The sequence below is a fragment of the Lithobates pipiens genome, unplaced genomic scaffold (assembly GCF_037356315.1).
Source record: "Lithobates pipiens isolate NorthernLeopardFrog02 unplaced genomic scaffold, aLitPip1_a1.2 Scaffold_28, whole genome shotgun sequence".
Taxonomy (NCBI): Eukaryota; Metazoa; Chordata; class Amphibia; order Anura; family Ranidae; genus Lithobates; species Lithobates pipiens.
In genome coordinates, this window is record NW_027507789.1 from 57,962,446 (window position 1) to 57,985,880 (window position 23,435).

The following is a 23,435-nucleotide window of genomic DNA, read 5'->3' on the forward strand; positions in this document are numbered from 1 at the left end:
CTTAGACTTTTTTTTTTTTTTTTTTTTTCCTGCACTGCAATGGTATGAACTATGCCCGCAGGATTACCTTGATTTAGGCTGTCTATGCAGTGGGAGTGCACTGCGTTCATTGTGAGAGGGCCCTAAAGGAAATTGAATAAGACAATTGTATAATGTATGGTCAGCTTTGGAAGGGTTCTAACAATTAGGAGCTCTCAGCACTGCTTAATTCTTTGGCTCTGCAGATATTTTATTCAATTCAATTATTGGCATCCTACTCAGTTTTAAAATGTAACTAATTTGGACACTGGAAATATTGCAAAAACATTTTCCCCACTTTGTGGCTTTGAGATGTTTGGTTCCGTGTCTATTAATTTTTTGGGTGACCAATACCTAATTGTGCATTTGGCACCAGGCCAGCTTTCCATTTATCACATGGGAAATTTAACATGCAGTTCCATAAATAACACCAACAACCCCCCCACCCCCCCCCCACTGGATCGAGTGCCAACTGCAAAATTTCCCCCACCTGATTCTGTTATGGTGGCAACTCAATGTTGGTTTCTCCCTCACTTTAAGTCCCGGTGACGGTGGTTTCTAGGACCAATCGAGACAGTATATCTTTGTAACGTGGACATAGACCGCAATGAAAACCCGCCATAAAGTTCTAAATACTCGCCACTCTCCATCTAAAGCCCCTTTCTCGCGGGGCAAACTCCATTTTGATCAACAGATCTTTCTGCCGATTCGCTGATGATCAGAGCGGGCGGATGACAGATCCGTGTCCGCTCATTTTATGCACAGAGGACACAGACAGAGCTCCGCTCTATAAATGGCTGGATGAAAATGGACTCTGCTGTCCATTTATACCCAACTGCCAACTAAGCGTTCGGGGGTCTTCTCCGAGTATGATTGGGGGGGGGGGGGTTCAAATGCCAACCCCTCAGCTTTGTGTGTGTGTTAAGTAAAAACATTCAGTGAGTTACTAAACAGCTGTAATTCTTTAAATGACATCCCTAGTTAATATTATTTTAATTTTAATGACCCTACCTAATGTGTGTTCCGAAATTGTGTTGTATATGTGGACCTTTTTATTTATTTATTTTTTTTATTTATTTTCCTTTTTTAAAAGGTGCATAAACCCAACCAATGAGCTTTTTTTTTTTTTTTTTTTTTTTTTTTGGTCTGGTAAATATACCACTGAAAGAATTTTGTTATGTGTTTGATAAATGCTAAAAGGGGAAAATAAAGATGATACATCTAGAAATCCAGTGAGCTGGTGCCTTCTGCCTCTGCTGCGCTGTGAACCATTAGCTCTGTAATGCTGCGTACATACGATCGGACATTCCGACAACAAAATCCATGTGTTTTTTTTTTTTTTTTTTTCTGACGATGTTGGCTCAAACTTGTCTTACACATGGTCACACAAAGTTGGTTGGAAATTCCAAACGTCAAGAAGGCAGTGACGTACAACACGTATGATGGGCTGAAATTAAGTTCAATAGCCAGCGCTGCTTTTCTGCTTGATTCCGAGCATGCGTGGAACTTTGTGCGTCGGAATTTGCACGAACGGATTTTGTTGTCGGAAAATTTGAGAACCAGATCTCAAATTTTGTGCGACGGAAATTCCGATGGAAACTGTCCGATGGAGCCCACACACGGTCGGAATTTCCGACAAAAGGCTCCCATTCCAAGGGAAAATCCGACCGTATGTACAAGGCATTCCTGTTCCAAATTCTCTCTGTGGACTACAGAAAATCTCTCTCCTCCTTGATATGAGGATAAGGGGGATGTTCTGAAGTCCTAACACATTTCTGCCTAGATGGCAACATTGCTTTTCCATAGATGCGGTACAGTGAGTAAATGTTGTGAGGAAGTGTGTTCCTGGCAGGGTCACCAGATGAAAAAAAGATGAGGCGAAAGATGGGATGGTGATGTGATGATTTCCACCTCATCCATTCAGAACACTTTGGATTTATTGAGAAAATGCAGAGCGATTAACCGCCCGCATTCACCCATGTGTGGACCCCCATAAGCCAACAGTGATAACTATTACAGTCATTTCCACCTTCCACAGGGATCAGCCAGGCATGGCCTATAAATGCATACATTGATCCAAGCTGGACCCCAGTGTAACTATGCAAACAAAAAAAAAAACAACAACCAAACAAAAAAAGCAATACCTAAACTTCAGCTTTAAATCACTTAGCATTGACGTGATTTAGGGCCCCTCTCTAGGTTGATTTTTAAATTTGCCCAAGCAGTGGGGGGTCACTGTTTGGCTCTGTAGGGGTGGGGTGGGGGGGGGGTAGGGTCAGAATAAGGTAAAATACTGACCCTAGTTCTTGCCCCCATAGGCTTCCTTCTCTGTGACTGCCCCCTGAACCAAATTGGGCTTTATTTAAGGATTTAAGGATTGGCTTGTATGCTATGGGGGACTCGTGAACCATTTGAGACTGACAAACATACAGCCTCTGCAGAAGTCAGGCTGCATTATAAGAGAGTATGTGTCCTAAGAATAGGACAAGAGCAAGGAAGACATCCGGGGTCTCCAAATCCCTAATCAAAGGGCCAGTATACAGTCCTTTTTTAGGGCCGGACTGTGGCCATTGGGAGTTGAAAAGGTCCTGAAATCAGTGGGGAGAAATAATGCCCTATCATTGGTGTCATTGGGAGAAATTGTGTCCAATCATTGGTGTCATTTGGCCTGATGGTGTCATAGGGAGAAAGTGTTCCCCCATCGCTAGTGTCATTAGGAGGAATTTTACTCCTTCATTGGGGTCAGTGGGGGGCGGTGAGGATTCTGCCTCAAGGGCCATGTCATTTCATACCATACCATTGGATGAAATGGGGCCCCAAGGGCCATGTCATTGGATGAAATGGGGCCCCAGGGCAGGCTAAAGGTAAGCAAAGGGCTGCAGTTTGGAGGCCACTTCTCTAGATAATAAACATTCTGCTTTTCATGGTTTTCTGGAATCAAAAGGCTAGGCTCAATGCTCAATCACTTCTAGCAGTTTGTGATTCCATTGTATACTGTATAGTATATTTTGTCTCCTAGCAGTGACTAAATTGACAATTAATATGTATTAAATGAACAAATGCTGTTCATTTACATTAAGGTGAAGTTGTGTTCATTTGTGGGACCTAATCGTGTACAAGGGTAGGAATGCCTATAATGTGATTGTATACCATGGTTTGCACATCTCTCTAGTATGGTTGGTATCCCTGTATATAATAAAAGTTCATTTATCTTTTCGCATTATTACCGGGGCTAGCATGTCTTGTGTGTGACGTTACTTATGTAATGGTAGGTGAAGTTCTTTTAATGGGGACCTATGAGGTGTAAATAGACCCCTGATATTTCTTGTGTCCAGCAGATGCAAACAGAAATTTGGGAGCCCTTGAACTACCTCGCTGGCCCCATATTTATAGAAATGACTGATATGATCTAAGATTCATGACTACCTCTTCCAACCTTTGCCAAGAAACCGTGTATATCTGCTGCTGCAAGATAGAAGCAAATGTCGCGGAGCTTGGTAGACTCCATGCTACCAGAGGCAACATACAGTCAGTGTATGAGCGATGCAAGTCCCTAGAAAGATGAGCAAAACTCCACGAGACCAAATCGAAAGGCAGGAGGTGCAGTCTGACTGTAAAGAGGCCGGGGCAGGTGGCAGACGGAGGCGTGACTGGGCAGGCGGCAGACAAAAGTGTATTAGCAAGTAAAAGCAGAGGAAATATTCCAGGAGAGCAATTCTAGATGTAATATTCAAATGCAGACAAACTCAACCTGTTGATCAGGCACTGGGCGGAAGTTCAGAGTTGCCTATATGGATAATAAGGTTCAGGTGTGCTGTAGTGTGGTCTTGCCGCACTGCATGGTAGCAACCACCAGGTGGCGTAGGCTCCAGACTGGTCATGACAGTCAAATAATATATTCTGTCTAGTCAAATGTAACACTATTCCTGCTCATCCTATGTATTCTTACTAGTTGAATTTCCACAGAAGTTCCTGCACAGTATGTGTTTTGCACAGAGAGACCCGGCACAATGATTTCTGACCCCTTCCCCCACTTAATCTAATTTTAGTATTCACACTTGTGCAACTTGTCATGCACCTTTTGGACAGCAAAGTCGCATGACAAGGCGCACCCAATGTTTTCCAATGAGTACCGTTCATATCTATGTGACTTAAAGTCACAGCGACTTCAGAATAGTTCATGTACTAATTTGATGTGACTCGAGGGCCATAGAGTCCGATGTTAACCCTCAAAAGTTGCACCCCAAAGTTGTGTGAATGGGGCCTTGATGTGAAATGATCGTGGAATACATAGTATGCATACGTTATTTTATTTTTTTTGGTATTGTAAGTTTTTAATGTTGGGTGTTTTGGGAGTTTATTTTTGGCAGTGTGTTTCATTTTTTTTTTTTTTAATTGCTGCCATATAGATTGGTTAGTACTATTTTATATTTTAATAATTTCAGTCATCTTTTGTACTGTGATAAAATGAATCGTAGCAGAAGTGCGCTATTTCTTCTCTGTTGTGGGTCCAAACCTCAATATCCAATTTTCCTGGGACACCAGTTCGCCCTGTCCTTGATCTGAGACAGTAAAATTTTAATTTTTAACATAATTTTATCATTAAATTGAACTGTGGGTAGGGTTGGGGCTTGTTTTAGGCATTGGGTCAGACCAGGAAATGGGTATTTTGGAGGCTATCTTTAGTTTGGGGATTATAAAGGTTCTAGGGCAGGGATGGCGGGACCTTGGCACCCCAGATGTTTTGGAACTACATTTCCCATGGTGAAGAGTAGGTGAGCTGCAGAGTAGGTGAGCATCATGGGAAATGTAGTTCCAAAACTAAGCCAAGGTTCTCCATCACTGTTCTTGGGTCATCTTAGTCAGCTGATGGCTGCGCACCTGAACATAATGGGGGGGGGGAGAGAGAGAGATTCATCAAAACTGAAGCAGACATTGCATGGCAACCATCAGCTTCTAACTTCAGTTTGTTCAGCTAAGCTTTGAAAAGGAAAGCTAGAGGCGGATTGGCTGCTGGGCACAGCTGCTCCAGATTTGATAAATTCCCTTCAGTGTGGTACTTTAACTTTTTAGATTATTTATTTATTTATTTATTTATTTTATTTTACAAGTGTTGCACTGGTCCGCTATTGGTCATGGGATTTATTATGTTTTTGGAGGATGTCAGAAAATTGTTCAGGCGATGCCTCTCTGTCAGAACCCCCTTCTGACTTGTATATTCTGATGTCTTGCACAATCACATGAGCAGGCTTCCAAACATTGTGGAGTTCTAGTTTTAAGAGCAGGTGCTTTTTATTTTTTGTTTCTGTAAACCCTAACCATGCTTTTTGTTGTATGTGCTCCTTTTTTTTAATCTTTAGTTAAATATACCATTTTATAAGCTCCTTCCTTTCGAGGGCCATTTCTCACCATGCCCTGTGCATTCCTGTGCGACTCTCACATGCAATGTGATTTCAGCCCATTCATTTTGAATGGGCTAGAATTGCACTGCACCAAAGGTACCACTCAATCCAGTGCGGGCAAATGCACGGTTTGTGACCTGCTTTTTTGGGTGTTTACTTTGTATTGACACCCGCTACAGTTGCAGTGGGTTTTGCAAGTGGTGTGAATCACCCAGGAACCCACAGCGTATGGTATGAACCAGCCCTCAAGCATGATCTACGATTGGTGATGGGATTTGAAGCCTCATCACTGCCTGTTTTAACCTAATTTTCTGCGACAAACAGGCAGCAATCATGTGTATTTTATTTTGTAGCATGTGTGCCATGGGCATGAAGCAAAGCATTGTGATCATGGCATGTAATTGCCCCTATCGTGACAGGGGGGGGGTTGTTATGGGAGAATGCATCTCAACCACGCATTTTTAACCCCAAAACTGCACGTGAGGCCTAAATCTAATACTGGCGATCACTGGGTAAGGGTTGGTTCACACTGGTCTGACGTATGCTCTGACTTTCAGAGCACAAGTTGCATGGCATGTCAAAATCAATGGTTCCCTATAAGAGCCGTCTTAACTGGTCCGACTTTGAAAATGCCTCCTGCACTACTTTGGTTGACTTGGGCACGATTTCAGCCCATTGGTTTGAATGGAAGTCGGGATCATCATCTTAATTGATCCGACTTGTGGCATGCTCTGAGGATCTTGATGGGGAACCCCATGCCGAAACATAAATAAAAACAGCGCAGGGTCTCCTCCAAGACCATACCGGAACGAATTTTAAGGGGAAATCCCACAAAAAAAGTGTGCCCCCCCCCCCCAATAGCCATACCAGAGCCTTATCTGAGCATGCAGCTCAGTGGGTCAGAAAAGGGGGGGGGGGTGTACGAGGAGCGTCTTCCCCACCCCTCCCACCAAGCAATACCAGACCACATGCCTTCAACATTGGTGGGTGCCCCCCCACCCCAAAGCACCTTGTCCCCACGTTGATGGGACAAGGACTTGTTCCCGACAACCCTGGGTGGTGGTTGTGGGGGTCTGAGGGCAAGGGGCTTATTGAAAATGGGACCCTTGGTCCCAGCTCCCCATGTGAATAAGTATGGGGTACATTGTACCCCACCCGTTCACCCCACAAAAAGGCAGTATAGTGTAAATAGAAACAAGAGACCATTCTGAAAAGTCTCATGGTGACCACACTGGATGGCACGACTCATGTCTATATAAGAGCTGCCAGACATCGGAGGTGACACATCGGTAGAGAAGACCAGAGAAAGAAGACATGTTGGAGCTACGATGGGGGACATTCTTCATTTTCAATAAAGAACTTGTCAAAACTATCTCTTGTTGTTCACACTACACTGCCTTTTTCGGGCTGGGAGTTGGGGGCCCCCTTGTTAAAGGAGGTTTACAGATTCTGATAATATAATTTGAAGTCTGACATGAAGTTGCAGGGAAAAGTAAGATCAGAACTTGTATGACCTTTTTGTGTTGGATCAGTGTGAACATGGCCTAAAGCAAAATAAGACTGAGAAAAGGAAAATGATTGCAGCCACCATATTTTCTCTTCAAAGATTTTATTGGCAACAAGTACAGAAAATACAGGAGTATCAACAGTTCAGCATGTATAAGAACAAAATGTGCTATAAAACAGAACAGGTCAAGATACAATTATGTAGCATAGCAATACAGAGTATAGATTTCTGCTAACGATCAGATAAAAGGCCCCAGCTCCGCAACGGGCACCGAGAAAAGTGCGGCGGGGGTCTTGGCACATTTAGTGAATGGTGTGTCACAGCCACCATATTTTAAGGTGTAAGCTCACCTGTACAGAAAAATCTGTAAGGTGACCTTAAACAAGTCCCCCCCACTTTTCCATAATTGTATATCCCGGCCTTGCCAGACCCTGTATGTGTGTGATGCATTGCTGCCTGTCGTGCTCTGAAATGTATAAGTGTGTGTGTTTTTTTTATTTATTTATTTTTTTATTCTGCATGGCTGGAAAATAAGAAAATGGTCAATTGCCAAGTAAGGGGATCTTTTTCCTGTTAAATCAAATACGGATTTATTAAATGGTCCAGAAAAATGATTAGAGTCTAGCACACTTTTACTTTGAATAATGTTGCTTGATTCCAACCTTCGCATACATCTATCGTTGCTTGTATTTACAATAAAGGCTGGTAGTGAAGGCTGGGATTAGGGCCTTTTTATTTTTTATTTTTTTGGTTTACAAGACTGAAGGGCTCTTGAGAGCTGGAGAAAGCTATCTGAGCTGCTGCATGCCATTTTTATGGCTCACTGCCCAGATTGGATTCCCCTTATACAGCACTGTAGTGTCTTCATTACGCTTGAGGGTTGCAGGAGGTGCAACATATTCCTTAACCTTTATCAGAGGGAAATGGAACACACTAATTGCCTACTGTGTGTGTGTCAGATTTGTGCTTTTGGCATTTGTGGCGATGCATCCTTTTTAAACCAAAAGTCCATTTATTTTTATTTTTTCCCCCAACGTAATCTGTAAATATGCAAAAACTGTTTTGAAAAGATGTTTTTATACTTTATTTTTTTAAATTTCTTTTTCCATTTTATTTTTTCCAAGCACCAGTTTATTTTATCTGCCTCGTTCACAGAGGGCGTACCACAGCACACACCCATGTAAGGGCCGTGTTGTTTGCCCACACTGGGATGCACAGGTGTTGTCGGACTGGGAGCAGCAGCTGTGTCTGTGCAGCCGCTATGTCCCAACTGACTTCAATGGGGATGCAGAGAACACTTATGCATCCCTGTGCGTGTAAACATGGCTCTCGCATTGGCGTATGCTGTAGAATTCCCCGCGTGAATAAGGGCTTGTTTTCTATTTAATCTAATGATACAAGAAGCCAGTTGTTGGTTTTAGTTGCCTCTTCCATGCTCCATTCTCCCTTCTGATCTGAGTGAGCATGTGACAGTAATCTAATCTGTACAAAAGAATCCTAATTTTGTAGATTAGAAGTCTTTCGAATCTCATGTTTGCCATTATTCCCGACACAACTAATCGATTATTAGAGTAGTTGTCAACTATTTTCATAATCCATTAAAATGCCAACCGATTCGTTTGCATACAGAATGCATTATTTGTTTACATATCAGGAAATGCAATGCAGCACAGATACAGCTCAGTACACTGTCCATACATGTCAGTAAGTGCTTGAGAACATGTGAATGTGTGAGAAGCAATGCCTCATGGGACATGTAGTCCTGGGCTGTAGGGGCACTCTATACTAGGGCTGAAACTACTAATCAATTATGAAATTAATCGATGAATATTTTCATAATTGATCGGCCAGTAACATAATGGGGGTTAAAAAAAAAGAGCCCTTTATAGTACAAAAAGAGCAAATAATCACTATTGTAAATATTACTTTTACAGTTCTACAGTAAAAAAAATATGAACCCCTTACAGTAGTGATCATCTGCTCTTCTTTTTTTATTTTTTTTTATTTTTATTTTTTTTAACCCCATTATGTTACTAAATGTCTTAGACCTGGTTCACATCTATGTGTTTTTTTGCAGAAACGCACTACAGTTCATACACATGATTTCCTATGGGACACGTTCATGCAAAACGGTGCTTTTTTGGTTCAAAATACTTTAATAGAGAAGCTGCAGAGAAGTATGTAATGCTTTTTTGCAGCAATTTGTGTTTTTTATTCTGCCCAACAACAAATTGGCCAAAAAAAAATTGCAAAAACGCAAGTCGCGTGTGCAAAAAGCACTGCAGAAACAGATCAAACGTAAACTGCATAAGTGTGTACCGAGCCTTATGCTGGCCACACGGATCAATTTTCAGACGAGAATATTCAGACAAAAATCTTTGTACATTCGCTGAATGAAAGGATGTTTGAAATTCTCACTTGGTTTTTAACATTCTGTTTTTAAAATGAATGTAATTTCTGAATGAAAACCACATACACTGTCTGAAAATTTCTTTGACCAAGCAGTTTTCTATTTCCAAATTTTTCCGTCACTGTGGTTGAAAATGAACGTCCATTTGACCCACTAACGATTAAAAACGAACGTTCTTAAAATTACAATTTTTATTTTAAGGAAGACTTTGTTTTTAATAATAAAAAAAATTTGATCTCTGAGCCTGATATTTACCAGATTCACATTCTAATAGTATATATACAGTATATGTCCTCTAATGGTGTACGTACACACTTGCTACTGGGGCACTCTGAAGGCAAGGGAGGGGACCCCAGAAGAGGAGAATCAGGGCTGCTCTGTGCAAAACCATTACAGAGCAAGAAAGTATAACATGTATATTGTTAAACACAAAAAAAAAAAAAAAAAAAAAACTTTTAAATACTGTGTGCAGGGAAGGTCAGCATCTGAACCCAGATAAGGTGGGAGGCTGACAGACTGGAGGAAATATAAGGCATTTTACATTTAAAGTAAACTTTTACCAGTATTGTGCATTTATATTTGAAATGATCATATCCATGAAAAAGAGAAATGGCTCCGCCTTTAGTACTAATTTAATTTAAAATGTATATCCCTCTTCCACCTTTCATATAGCTTCATGTCTGACACCAAGTTATAAAGCCCATATATCCCACTTCTGGATGTATTTATTATATTTATATATCTCCGATTTAATCAAAACCATAATCGACCATGAAAATAATCTTTAGTTGCAGCCGTATTTGCAATATAATATCCCCCCCCCCCCCTGTACATCAGTTTCTTTAGCCTACCTGTCACATCATGGCACCTTTACATCAGACCCCCTCTTCTCTTTACACCAGTATCCTCATCCCCCACCTCACAAGCCTCCTTAACATCACTTTTTTCCCCCTTTACATCATAGCCCCCCCCCCCCCCCCCCCTTACATTGGAGTGCCCCTTTTATGTTGCTTTGCCCTTCACATCACACTGCCCCTTACATCAGAGTGCACCTTTCATTGTAATCCTCCCCTGCACTGGCAGAGGCACTTATCACCTGTGTTGGCTCTCCTGCCCACCACGGTCGTCCTCACAGCAGGGCAGAGGGTGGGAGGAGCTGCAGAGCTGGACTCGGGGCGGGAGTTGCCGAATTTGTTATGTTAACAAGCAGGTGATTACCCACAAGAGATTCCTGCTCTTTGTCCTGATTTGTAGCGCCTCCTGCCCCCGCCTGCTGTGAGGACAGGTGGGAGACTTGGGAGAGCTCACATAGCTGCTAAGTGGTGGCCGCGGACCGGACAGGACCGTCACACTGTCCGGGTCCAGACCCAGACCACGGCCCATCCCTGTTGTCGATGGACATTTCTCTTGACTTGGGGGTGTTGAATAGTTTTATTTTTGATTGACTGGAATTTGTTTAAAAACCTGACACAGGTAATCTCTGTGTGTGTGTATATTTATACTTTTTTTATTTTTTTATTTTTTTTAATAGACTAATGCTCACTATATATGTATAATTTAATATGTACAATTCTACCGCGCCCCCCCAAGTTCAAAAGCAAACCAAAATTAAACACCTCTTTGTACAGTCATCTAATGCATGTTTTTTTTTTTAGGGGGGGGGGGGGGGTGGGCAAGATCCCATAAATATACCGCCACAGTGTTTGTCAGTATAATTTACTTTGGAGCGAGTGTCAGTGTTCAGAACGCACGCCAATTCCTGACATCAGAAGTGATCACTGCATTGTTTTCCAGTAATGGACTTTGATGTGTGCTGTATTGGACGTTATGGGTTGTAACTTGGGCTATTAATTACTATGAAGCTGCTTGCTGAGCTCACAGTTGTGGCATTTTTACACAAGGGCAATATATTTTGGCGTTCTTTTATTGTCCATAGTGTATATATGATGTTGAGTTGTTTAGCGCAGCGGTAGTGCTTCCCAGTGAGTTCAGTCCACCCCATAAATGCAATTTTAGGGCTGGTTGTCCCACTTTTTTGATTAAAAACAAAAACGTTCACAGGAACCAGTAGGGGTATCCACCATCTTTGAGAAATGTCAAACAACTTCAACCTCCTGGCTCACTCTTGCCACTAGAATGCTTCAGGCCACAAGCCTAGGCCATCGGTCTGATCCCCCCAGACCAACTCGCACAACAGCAGCACAGTGGTGTAGTGGTTAGCACTCTTGCCTGTCGGAAAAAAGGGTCGCTGGTTCAAATCCCAACCACGACACTACCTGCCTGGAGTTTGCATGTTCTCCCTGTGCCTGTGTGGGTTTCCTCAGGGTACTCCGGTTTCCTCCCACACTCCAAAGACATGCTGGTAGGCTAACTGGCGTGTGTGTGTGTGTGTGTGTATATATGTATGTGTGTGTGTATATAATATAAAAAAAATGTTTTTGCCTGTTGACAAGTTAGTTTGCATACCTGTGAACCAGCAAAGAAATTATAATTGTCTTAGGCCCTTTTCACACTAGCTGACCAATCGGGTCCGCCTGTCAATTTTTTTTAAGGTGGACCCCCCCCCCCCCCCAGTCTCCTCTATGGAACGGCGGGAGTTAATGGACATGTGTTTGACGCCTGCCGACATCCTACCCGCTAAAAATAGACTGATGGCGGACAAGCGGTCTGTTTACATGTGACCGCCCATAGAAGAGAGTAGGCTTTGTCTGCTCTGCATGAGCAAACCTGGACCAGCCATCCGCCTGTTCAGCGAACAAATTATCCGCGGAGCAGCGGACTCCAATGGAGCCCACCCCTTGTGAGATCCAATGTTTGGAGTGATTCATGTCCAAAACAAGGGCTCGCTATAAACAAACCCATGAGCTTCCACATTTTCAGAATGTCTCCTGAAGAAGTCTCTGATGTGCGCTATTCATGTTGTGGCTTTATGTTTATTTTTAAAGCGGAACTTTACCCATAACAACTTGATAAAAAAAATAATAACCTGTAGCAAGGTCCATACATTCCACAATAATAAATATGCTACCAAAATGAGTGTGTGCTGCTCCAGCATTGCTCCTGTGTGTTTTTTTTTATTTTTTTTTATTATTTTTTTCTTGCTGGAGGCTGTTATTTTGCCAGAGTCCCGGAGCAGCAGTAAATCTTTAGGCTGTCAGCAGATCCTCTAATTTTCAGCACCGTTTTGAAAAATAGAGAGCAACCAAGCCTGTGCAGAGCAGGGTGACAGTGTATTACTGGGCTTTAAACAATGTAGCACTTATTTTTACTGTTTAACATGACTACCTGCAAAAGGGGCCAGCCTGAAGTGATCTAGCAAGACTTAATTTTCTGACTAAAAGCTCCACTTTAACAACTTCCTACTCAAGGTACCTATTGGTACTGGGATGATGCCTGCACCTACAGGCATCATCCCTGTATCATTATTTTCAGGCAAAAGTGATAAAAGTGGCTAATTAGCCACTTGATCACTTCTGTGGGTGGTGGAAGGGGGTTCACCCGTCGCCTCTCTGGTCCCATCGCAGAGGCCGGGAGCAATGCGTACAGTGATAGGGGAGTTGACATCATTCCCCTCTCTGTAACCCTGTAAACCAGGAACGGCAAGTTTATCACTTCTGGTTCCACCCCTTTTGTTTACCTGACCCCCAGCGGCCAGGGAAGCAGCTGATTGGACTGATCTGTGTCTGATCGGCTGCATGGTGGGCCAGCGGAGAGACTTGGGGGTCTAATAGATCCCAAATCTCTCCATAAAGAGGACCTGTCATGGCCCATGCTGTCACAAGGGATATTGTTCATCCCTTGTGATAGCAATAAAGTTAGTTTAAAAATATATGTAAAAAAAAAAAATGCGCAAATGCGAACACATACCTTACTCACGCATATGTAAACGGTGATCGCATGTGAGGTGGTGTCGCAAACCTCAGAGCAAGAGCAATAATTCTAGCACCAAACCTCCTGTGCAACGCTAAACTGGTAGCCTGTAAAGGCATTTAAAGCGTCGCCTATGGAGAATTTTAAGCACCGTAGTTTGCTGCCATTCCACAGGCAGATGCAATTTTAATGCTTGATGTTGGGTATCCATTTACTTGGTGTAATATCATCTGTCACATTATACAAAAAATTGGGCTAACTTTAATGGTTGGTGTGTGTTTTTCATTAATTTAAAAAAAAAAAGTTTTTTTCCCCCAAAAAATTTATTTGAAAAAACGCTTGCACAATTAATGTGCGACGTAAAAAAAATTGCAACACCAACCAGTTTATTCTATAGGGTCTCTGCTAAAAAGAAGAAAACGTTTTTGGAGGTTTCAAGTAATTTTCTAGCAAAAAATGTAGGAGTGACGTGTCAGAAATGGCCCAGGTACAAAGCGTTTTAATGCCATCTTGGTTTTGCTTCTTCCACATGTAATTGTGACTGTGAAGAGTTCAGCCCCATTGGATACTGAAGCTGGATCGGATCTGGATCCTGGCTCAGAGGAAGGAGGGTGGATTGCACCCAGAAAATCTGGGATTGCGGAGTAACACCTCCGCTTCACATGTCCTGCGACTTTGGGTCTCAGTTGAATCCTAAGCCGCAGAAACAGGTTTATTTTTTTTTATTTTTATTTTTTCATAGCAAATGAGCCCAACCATCTACTGAAGAATGCAAGCTTGAGCTGTGCTACCTTTTTAACTATAGCAATAAAGGTAAACAAAAAAAAAAAAAAAAGCATTTAAACTGAGCCTGATCAAAGGAGCAGATAGTGCAAACTAGGATTTTGGTTAGATTGAAATATTGTGTGTTAGCCTAACACTGCTCCCATCGGGGGCTCCAGCAGGATTTATGTACCACCAGGCAATCTGCGACTTAGTTGCTAATCTGGGCCTGTTAACCCTGCAGTGCTTGGCAGGTAGAAGCAGCTGTAACTCGAGGCCTCGGATTACAGCCTGTACACCCAGTTCTCTTGACTGCGATCCCAGGCCTGATCTGCTTGTGTTTCCTGATTGCACCAGCAGATCATGGCTTTGGATGACAGTCAAGAGAACTGTGTACAGGCTTCCTATAACCTACACTCTTTAGGAGCTGCTCTCCATTCTATAGGTTTTTATTCAGTTTTTTTATGAACGTGACCGGTTTGTACAAGGTGTTAGAGGCTGTTTATTCTTTAGGATTGATGTTGTTTTATACTAGTGTATAACAATTTTAGGTCTGTAGTTTGTCATAAAAATCTTAAATTACAGTTGTGACTCTGAATACTGTGTATACAACAGTGGGTGCAATGTAAATGATCTGTCTGCTTTATGCCTTTCCAGCAGACTTGGTCGGACAATTTGATCGTGTGTGGGCTCCGGAGGACTTTTTTTTTTTTTTTTTTTCTTCCCCCAAAAGTCAGATGAACCTAGAAAAACATGTTTCAAATCTGTCTGGACTCTGCTTACTAGCGTGCAAACTGTTCGTCTCTGTGCTAGTCCAATGGACTAAATACAACGCAGGGCAGCTACTGGCTATTGAACTTCCTTGTTTAGTCCCGTTTACGTCGTCATGTTCAAAACGAATGGCCTTTTGAACAGACTTAGTCCGGTCGTGTGTGGCCAAGTCCTCTCGTTCGGAAAGTCCATCGGGAAGACTGTCAGACCTAGTCCATCAAAGTCTGGTCGTGTGCACGCGGCATAAATCCTTTTTTTTTATTTTAGCTATAGTGATCTAGATCAGTGGTTCAAGTACCCCCAACTGACCATGTTTTGGGAATTTCTCCTAGATAAAATAGCTGTCCCAAATACCAAGCCTTTGACTGATTTAAAGCATCTGTGCAAAATAAAGGAAAACCTGCAAACCTGGCCTGTCGGGGTACTTGAGGACAGGGTTGAGAACCACTGGTATAGATCATCCAGTGGCTTCTTATGTCTCGGGGGTTTAACTAGAAAGATCTTACCTCCTCCCTCCCATGATTTTGGTGCTTCCCTTTTCCTTTTTGTCACATTTGTTATAATACAAAATAAAAGTCCAGAGCTGAGAGTGAGGCCCCTTGTAATGACTAAAGCAGATGTGTAGGTTTAAAAATTCAAACGTAGGAATCTCGCCAAACTTCCCAAGACTGCTGGTTTAGCTGTCTAGCATAATCCAGAAGCTGGAATAGGTTGGGTTAGGCAAACCCATGAAAGTGGTTGTGAATTCTAACTGACATTTAGGTGGTTATTTACTAAAGGCAAATCCACTTTGTACTACAAGTGTAAAGTGCACTTGAAATTGCACTGAAAGTGCACTTGGAAGTGCAGTCGCTGTAGATCTGAGGGGAAGATCTAAAATGAAGGGAAGCTCTGCTGATTTTATCATCCAATCATGTTATTTTCCTTGCATGCCCCCCTTGGATCTACAGCAACTGCACTTTCAGTGCAATTTCAAGTGCACTTTGCACTTGTAGTGCAAAGTGTATTTGCCTTTAGTAAATAATACCCTTAGTTTGCTAATGCACGTCATACAGTAAACTGCCTTAAAAAGTGAAAAGTATTGTATTTTTTATTTTTATTTTTTTACCTTTGGCATCTGTGCTGCTCATCTTCTGCAGTCCCTTTTGCAGCCTCCTCATGCAGACCCATGATGATGACTTCATGGCTTTTTATTTTTATTTTTTATGGGGACAACGATGAACCATGCCTGTGTAATGTGCAGTGAAACAGCCAAATGTAGTAGACATTGGTAGTCTGTATGGCAGGGTAACCAAGCAGAAGCACAACCGGGAGATGGGAACAATGTGTGGTCACCCTATAACAGGACTTTCCAGATGATATTTTAGTTGGAGCTGCAGATTTAAAAATTATAAAAAAAAAAATTACATTTCTAAAAGTGTGAGATTTGTTAACTCTAAAAACTTGATGTCAAGAACACTATATTGTGGTATTGTGTCTTATTAAAATGATTTATGAAACTTTTTTTTTTTTTTTTTCTTTTTTTCCTTAATTTTTGCTTTCTTTAGGGACATAGAGCCAGAGTCTCAAAAAGAGGAACATTTGATGGAAGAAAAGAAAAAGAAAAAGCAAGAAGAAAAGAAGAAGAAGGAAAATACTCAGAAAAAGGTCAGTGTTCACTGCTTGTTTGCTTCTTTTTTTTTTTTTTTTGGCTAGATTTTCCTCTCATTAGAACACAAGCTTGGACCTCAGTAGATGGATTAATTCCCAGAAAGATCTTAAACACGCATGGGAAAATTCGAGTACAAAAAGTACTACTTTTTTTTTTTTTTTTTAAGATACCTTGAACCTCAGAGGTTCTTGAACACAATGTGGAAAGGGGACAATTAGTTGTAAAGTGGCCATTGCATGCACTTTCTACTTAAAGTACGGCAGGGGGTCTTTTCCTTTTTTTTTTTTTTTATTCCAGTTTGTATTTTCACCTTTTTAATTAAACCCTTTTTTTTTTTTTTTTTTTTTTCTTCTTTTATCTGTTGCAGGCTGCTGAACAAAAAAACAAAGGTTAGTGAGAATCTTCCTTTTTACAACATGCATTTCAGAGCTCTGTGAGTTCCCTAGCTGCTGGTTGTCAATCTTGCTGCCTGTCTGGACATGGCTAAGGACAGAGTCCCTATTCTCATTGAAATTCAGGGCCTGTAGACAGTGATGCTGCCTGCAGCCTTCATGCTTGTATGGATGCCATTTACTTGTTAACAGGACATCCATCTTCCTACACGTTTGATTCACAAAGAACTCGGTGTAACTAGACAAAAATCTTCTTTGCTTATATTGACATAAAAAAATGTTCTCGCCAAGTTCTAAGAGAGAGAGAGAGAGATCTCCAATCAATTTTTTTAAACATTATCCTAAGCAGTAATATGCAGAAGATATTGACGTAAATCAAGCCAGATCACAACGAGCAGTTTTAGTGTCATATTTAATTACTTGGTCCTGTATGCATGAATTAATCATATAGTAATGTCCAAAATGGTCATATTACATGGGACGTTTGCTCTTATTTTTTTTTTTTTTACACTTTTTTTTTTTTTTTTTTTAAGGAAGTTCACTTTAAAAAAAAAAAAAAAATAATAATAATAAATGCACTTTTTTTTTTTTTTGCAGGTAAAAAAATGTGCATTTTGAGTATTTTTATTTTTGTAGCAGCCTCAAAAGCATTGCAATGTAGGGATCCTTCAGACTGTCAGTGCAAGTTGTCTGCTTGTACCTCGCGTAGGTGAAGCAGTTTTAGTTATGCATTTCAGAGGGACAAACACAAGGTTTGCCTAATTATCTCTATTGCGGACAGCATATATTTTGATCCCTTACTGCCATTTAGGTTTTCTTATTCATTATCATTTGAGTGTACTGGAGATTTCAGGAATATGTTACCTAGATTCTGGTGCTAAGATACTACAGGCATGGTACCTAGGAAAATGACACAATTTTGTCATACTAAAGTCCATTTGCCAGTAGATTTAGAGCTCAGCTTAACCAATTTAAAGGATAAGTTCACCTTTGGGAATATGTTACATGTGCCACCCGATTTTTAAAGTAGAACAAGTAACATGTTCCCACTCCTGTAGCCCCTCCCCAATTCCCTCGGCTTGTAGTTCACAATGAACTACCACGGCACTGTGGGGGGCTGTGATAGCTCATTGAGTCTTCTTGTCAGAATGTTTCGGCTTACCCATACAGGTTGTATGAGTAAGCAGATACTTACAGTGTGGAGGAGACCTGCGTGGCATCTCTTGATCACTGGTGCAATGCTTTTACCAGTTCCTACTACAAAAAATAATTGCACATTTTTATTACTTGCAATAAGATGTGCATTTATTTTTTGTACAAAGGTGAACCTGGCCTTTAAAAATAGATTTTCTACCCCTCTGCATGTCACGTTTTTAAAGTACTCATTGGGGTTAATCTACTAAAGCCCTGGTTCACACTGGAGCGTTTTGACATGCAATTTAACATGTCAAATCAACAGTAATTGCCGTCAATGGCACTGTACTAATCGGTGCGACTCTGCGTCTCTGCACCGATTTCAAAAAGTAGCTTCTGTACTACTTTTTGCGATTTCAGGCTGCGATCTACATTGACATCTGTGCAGAAACCTGGGACAGGAGTGAAATTGTGCGCGTTCAGCTGAACTCCTGCAGATCAGTGTGAACCTGGGCAAAACTGGAGAGTGCAAAGTCTGGTGCAAGCTGTGCATGGTAGCCAATCAACTTCTTCTAATTTCAGCTTGTTCAATTAGGATTTGATATAAAAAAAAAAAAAACCCCCAGGAAGCTGATTGGTTCAAAGAACAAAGAGCCAGTTTACTGTCCTCCCAGACTATAGGGGGGTCGGACAGTGGTAATGAACAATGCATCTTTGGTAATGGGGGGGGGGGGGGGGGGGTCGGGACTAGGGCCCTATCGCTGGTATCAGTGGGATTAATAGTTTTTTTTTTTTTTTTTTTTTTATGGTTTTGTAGTAGTTGCGAAGCATGATGACCTTTTTATCAGAAATGCCTAGCAATTTACTAGTTTAAAATTATTTTTTTTTAAATGCTAAATAAAAATGAGTGCAGTTGCTAAATTGATGCTACATCATTAGATATGCTTCTAAAAAGCAAGCAATGTAATTGCCTACATTTTGGCCTAGTATTAGCCTCTTGCAGGCTTTGTACAGCAGGACTGAGTGTGTGGGGAAGAAGCAGCACAAGTAGTTAATAAGTTCAGGTGCTTGCAAGGCGCATGCTGACATGAGGAGGAAGCAGAGTGACAGGTGAGCTCATTGCTGTACTGTCTGGGCTAAAAGGAGATGAGCTGAATGATGCTGGCATTCATTCAAATCGGAAGACTGAGGACATCTTGTGGCAGAAAAATAATACTGCATGGAGACAACACTAAAAAAATCAGTGTGATGTTACACTAAAGAGAAAAGTAGATTTTTTTTTGTTCAACACATAATGCAATACAGAAGTAGCTGTGTAATGGAGGAAATATAAATGTGTTTCCAGTTTTATATTCTTAATGGCACGAGAGAGTGACTTATTAAGGGTTTACCAGGAAGCTCATCAGTTTTGTTTCCTATCTTTTACTTACAGAACACCTTTCCATAGATATATGGGGCTGCATTTGTGGCCTTGTTTGGAAAGTGCTAGGTGTCTGGCTGTGCCTGCATTCAATTCTTGTGAAATACAATTCCAGGATTTCCTAAGACTTGAACATTTGTTGGTACAGAGCACTAAAATGGACGTAATCATTCAGAGAGCTCATTGGCTCCGGTTCAGCCACTTATAGTACGGGTCTACCCTCCAGTGGGTATCCCAGTGGATAGCTGTGAATTAGTCAGTTTGAAAGAAAATCGTAAGACAAACAAAAAAGACAAACCTATCTCAACTACAGAGATTTTTCCTGTTTTTGTGCAATGAGAACATGGAATGGAGGTCCAGATACTGACAGTGTTACTTGCATACCGTCTGACACATCAAATCGATTTCTCCACTTTTAATTTCAGTTTTAATAATTTAGAGCCTTTTGTTACATTTAAAAAAATGTTTGTTTTTTTTTTGCTAAACTCAGGGGGTTTAACATCTACCTTCAAGGGGAAGTTGGCACTGGAATATTTAGACATGGGTTTTCAGTGTAATTACGTTAAATTGTATTATTGCACATGCCCTGACTGCTAGCCTTAAGGGGGTATGTAAACCTCAACAATGAACTTCTGCTTTTTGCTTCCATTTAGTCTTTTGATATACCATTAAAAGCGTTGCATTATATCTGTCTGATAAGTTTAAAAAAATTCCTATTGACCCTGCCAGAAAGCTAGCGAGCTGTTAAATTCCCATGCACATAAACATGTCTACCAATTCTTAAGGCATGTTCTGGCCTATCTGCCTGAAGGGGTAACTTCTGGAGCGAAGTTTGGGGGGGGGGGGGGAGATCTGAGGTTTAAAGGTGTAATATGTAATTGCTGTACTCCTGATTGCCATGTCACCCTTCGTGTTCTTTAAGGCTGAGATGAGGAGTATATGCAATGGAAGAGTTTTTTTTTTATTTTGTCTTGAGGTTTATATGTGTCTGTAAGACTTGTTTATGACCTAGTATTTACAGAATATTTTGTGTGTGCAAGGTTAGGACCGAGACAAATGTAACGAGAAGGGGTTAATTGCCAACTAATTGGGAAAGAGATAGATAGTTCAGGTCCACATCCCCAGTACAACATGTAAAAACTGAATTCCTCAAAAGATGGGACTTTAATGGACCAGAAACTCTTACGGCATAGGGGATTTTTGTAACATTACAACGTATCAACAACATTAATACAATTGACACACATAATGAGGACAAACATGGAAAACAAACAATGAGGAAGAAAGCCCAAATAAACATGTCGAAAACGCAGACGAAATCCAATGCGTTTGGATGCATGAGGTAGAGGTCGTCTTCAGGGTAAATGGGCTGAGACATTCCAGATCAATACATACAATACATAATATCAATAAACACACAATTACAAACGCAAATCAAAATTCATAATGTAACATAACTTGTGTCATAAAGGTTATAACAAAAAGAAAGAAAAAAGTGTGCATGCAAGTATCCATACTGACCTTGTGTCATATGTCAGTTGTAAAAAAAAAAAAAAAAAAAATCATAGCTCAACAGATAAAAGGAAACTAGAACGTCAATACAGCGCCATGTAGCCAAAGCAAAACGAAAATAAGCCGTGCCCACATCAGAGATTCCCCCTCCAATTCGTCTGAGCCTGCCTCCCAAAAAGAGGCCTGAGCAGCATCAAGGGAAGAACCAACCGGAATCTAGGTATCTGCAAAAACAAAAGGGGAAGGAGTATACAAATAGTAAATGTGTTATAAAACATAAATTAGTACACCGATAAATGGCCAATCAGTGATGTTGTCCAATGTGTAGTGTATACTGTGGGTGGGCTCACACTCTAACTACACCCCTTTGATGCTACGACCAATATTCACAGCTATGTTCCTGTGCCCATATTTTGCTATGCACTCCAAATATTTCCATGCCATGTCCTTCTTCTTTTTCATATTCTGCCAATCACTACCTCCCTGCTATATCCCCTCACCCTAATCCTGCTCCATTTGCTATTTCCCTAGACTGGGGGAAAAAAGCGATGATAGTAACGGTCATATTGTAACAAGTGATGCAGGATAATTGACAGGGAAGGAGTTCTGCACTCCTATTGGACAATGTTAGGACGTCTCAGCCGGATATAGACGGGATGTATAAAAAAAAGTAATGACATACAAATGCTTGGAGCTGCCATCATAGAAGTTCTGTGACTGGATGTGGTCTCTGTGGAAGCCAGAGAGATGACATAGAAGAGGTGACACCTGTGATGGGAAGGGGCAGCTGCCCAGGGCACATTGTCTTTTATGTGGGTGGGGAAAAGGTGCTACATGACTGCCCTTCTGTATACTGATTTTTGTCATCCTCACTACAGAGGAGTCCACTGCTGCTTTCGTCCGGTCAGGTTGAGCTAACATCGGGCTCATTGCCACCTGTGGCTGCTTGCTGCATATGCACTCTTCCTGTGACTGCGGCCTGTTCTGCTCCAGTTCAGCTCTGTTTCAGCCATGATATCAGACCACAAAGGATGAGGTACCCGCCAGTGTGCTTTGCCTGTCTGGGGGTTGGGGGTGGGGCTTTAAGTACAAGTAAGGCTTTTTTTTCCTTTTTTTTTTTTTTTTTTTTTTTTTTTTGGCCAAAGCCCCTAAACTCAACTAAATAAAAGCCTTGTGTCCATGCACACACAGGCTTTTACCAGAGTTTAGGAGCAGCAGAGTTTAGAGGCAGTGAAATGCTCCTCTCCTGAACTCAGAAGGATCACGTTCAGAAGAGGAGCATTTCGGCATAAAAAAAGCCAAATTCTACTTAACGTGCCCAAACGCTAGACGCGTTTAGCATTTATTAATTTCAATGGCCAGAGTAAATAAAAATTTTGGCCAATGCAATAAACCCCCAAACGCTGCTAAACTTGCCTAAACTGGTTTAGCCAACTTGGGTGAGTGCCCCTTCCCCTGTCAGAACAGCATTTACAATAAACCAGTGTGCATAAGGCCTTAAGGGAACATGATTTTTTTGTTCAGCTGGTAATGTCAAACATGCCAACTATGTCATAGCTTATCCAGTTGGCAACAGAGACTTTTTTACCTCCTATGCAGAGGCATAAGAGCTTCTGGAATAAAAGCAGTTCAAATGCATCAGAATAAGACATGCTGCATTTACAAAAGTGTGTACAGTACACAACAAAAGCATAAATGAAACATAAGGTAACATTTCCCTATTTGATTCATAGCAAATACTTTTTTTATGATGAATGTCTGCAACTGATCCATTTTGGCATTTTTTTTAGTTTGGTTGGAAACCAACATTTCTGGTTTCTTTTATGGAGCCACCTGCTGGAGATGCCCAGAATCGCGGTCCGATCATTTACTTTTGGCACTTTAGCGTGTATATCTAATGACGAAACTTTGAGCTCTGGTTCACACTTATGCGATGCAGGAAAGGCAGCGAATCTTGTGCGTTTCCCGCATTGCAGTAGCACAACGTCTATGCGATCTGTTGTGGTCGTCAATATTATCTTAACGTCCCTCCAAAACGGAGTGCAAAACGCGGTGCGACTGCCAGAATCTCATCGTGGGGAACATCCATGTGATGTGATTCAGGTGTGAGGGAAGGTTCCTGGACCATTTTCTTATGGATGTGATGCAGTTTGAGCTATACAAAATACAGACCTCACATATGATATGCACAGGAATGTGGTGCGATTCCTATGCAACTTGTATGCCTTATCTTCATCGCACCAGTGTAAATCTAGGCTCAACGTGGGGGAAGATTCGAAATACAAAGTTTGTAACCAGAACATTTATTCAGGTGAAATCTTCCAAACGAGGAACACCTATTCTGATGAGAAGTGGACAAGATGGTTTTCCTAATTTTGGAGAAATCTCCTCTGTGTCTACAGAACCGGAAATGAGGGGCAACTGCTGATATTGTATACAACAGGCAAAACCTGAAAAAAGCAAAAAACGGATGGGGGTTTTTTAAAGCATATCTACGGTCAAAGTTTAAAAACTGGGTATTCGTTACCATATCATATATCAGTTACTTCCAGCCTACTGCGTTTAATCTGAGCAATCTATAGCTTG

General features: G+C 41.3%; 1 protein-coding gene across 6 annotated transcripts in view; it reads left to right on the forward strand.

Moving 5' to 3' along the window:
- TNRC6C (trinucleotide repeat containing adaptor 6C) overlaps positions 1-23,435 on the forward strand; it is a 157,235-nt gene that overhangs the window by 20,202 nt on the left and 113,598 nt on the right. For all 6 annotated transcript variants that reach the window (XM_077459265.1, XM_077459267.1, XM_077459268.1 and 3 more), the window contains exons 2-3: positions 16,288-16,387; positions 16,759-16,780. In XM_077459265.1, the coding sequence (XP_077315391.1) occupies positions 16,325-16,387; positions 16,759-16,780 (85 nt within the window). In that variant the 5' untranslated portion in view covers positions 16,288-16,324. The remainder of the gene's footprint in view (positions 1-16,287; positions 16,388-16,758; positions 16,781-23,435) is intronic.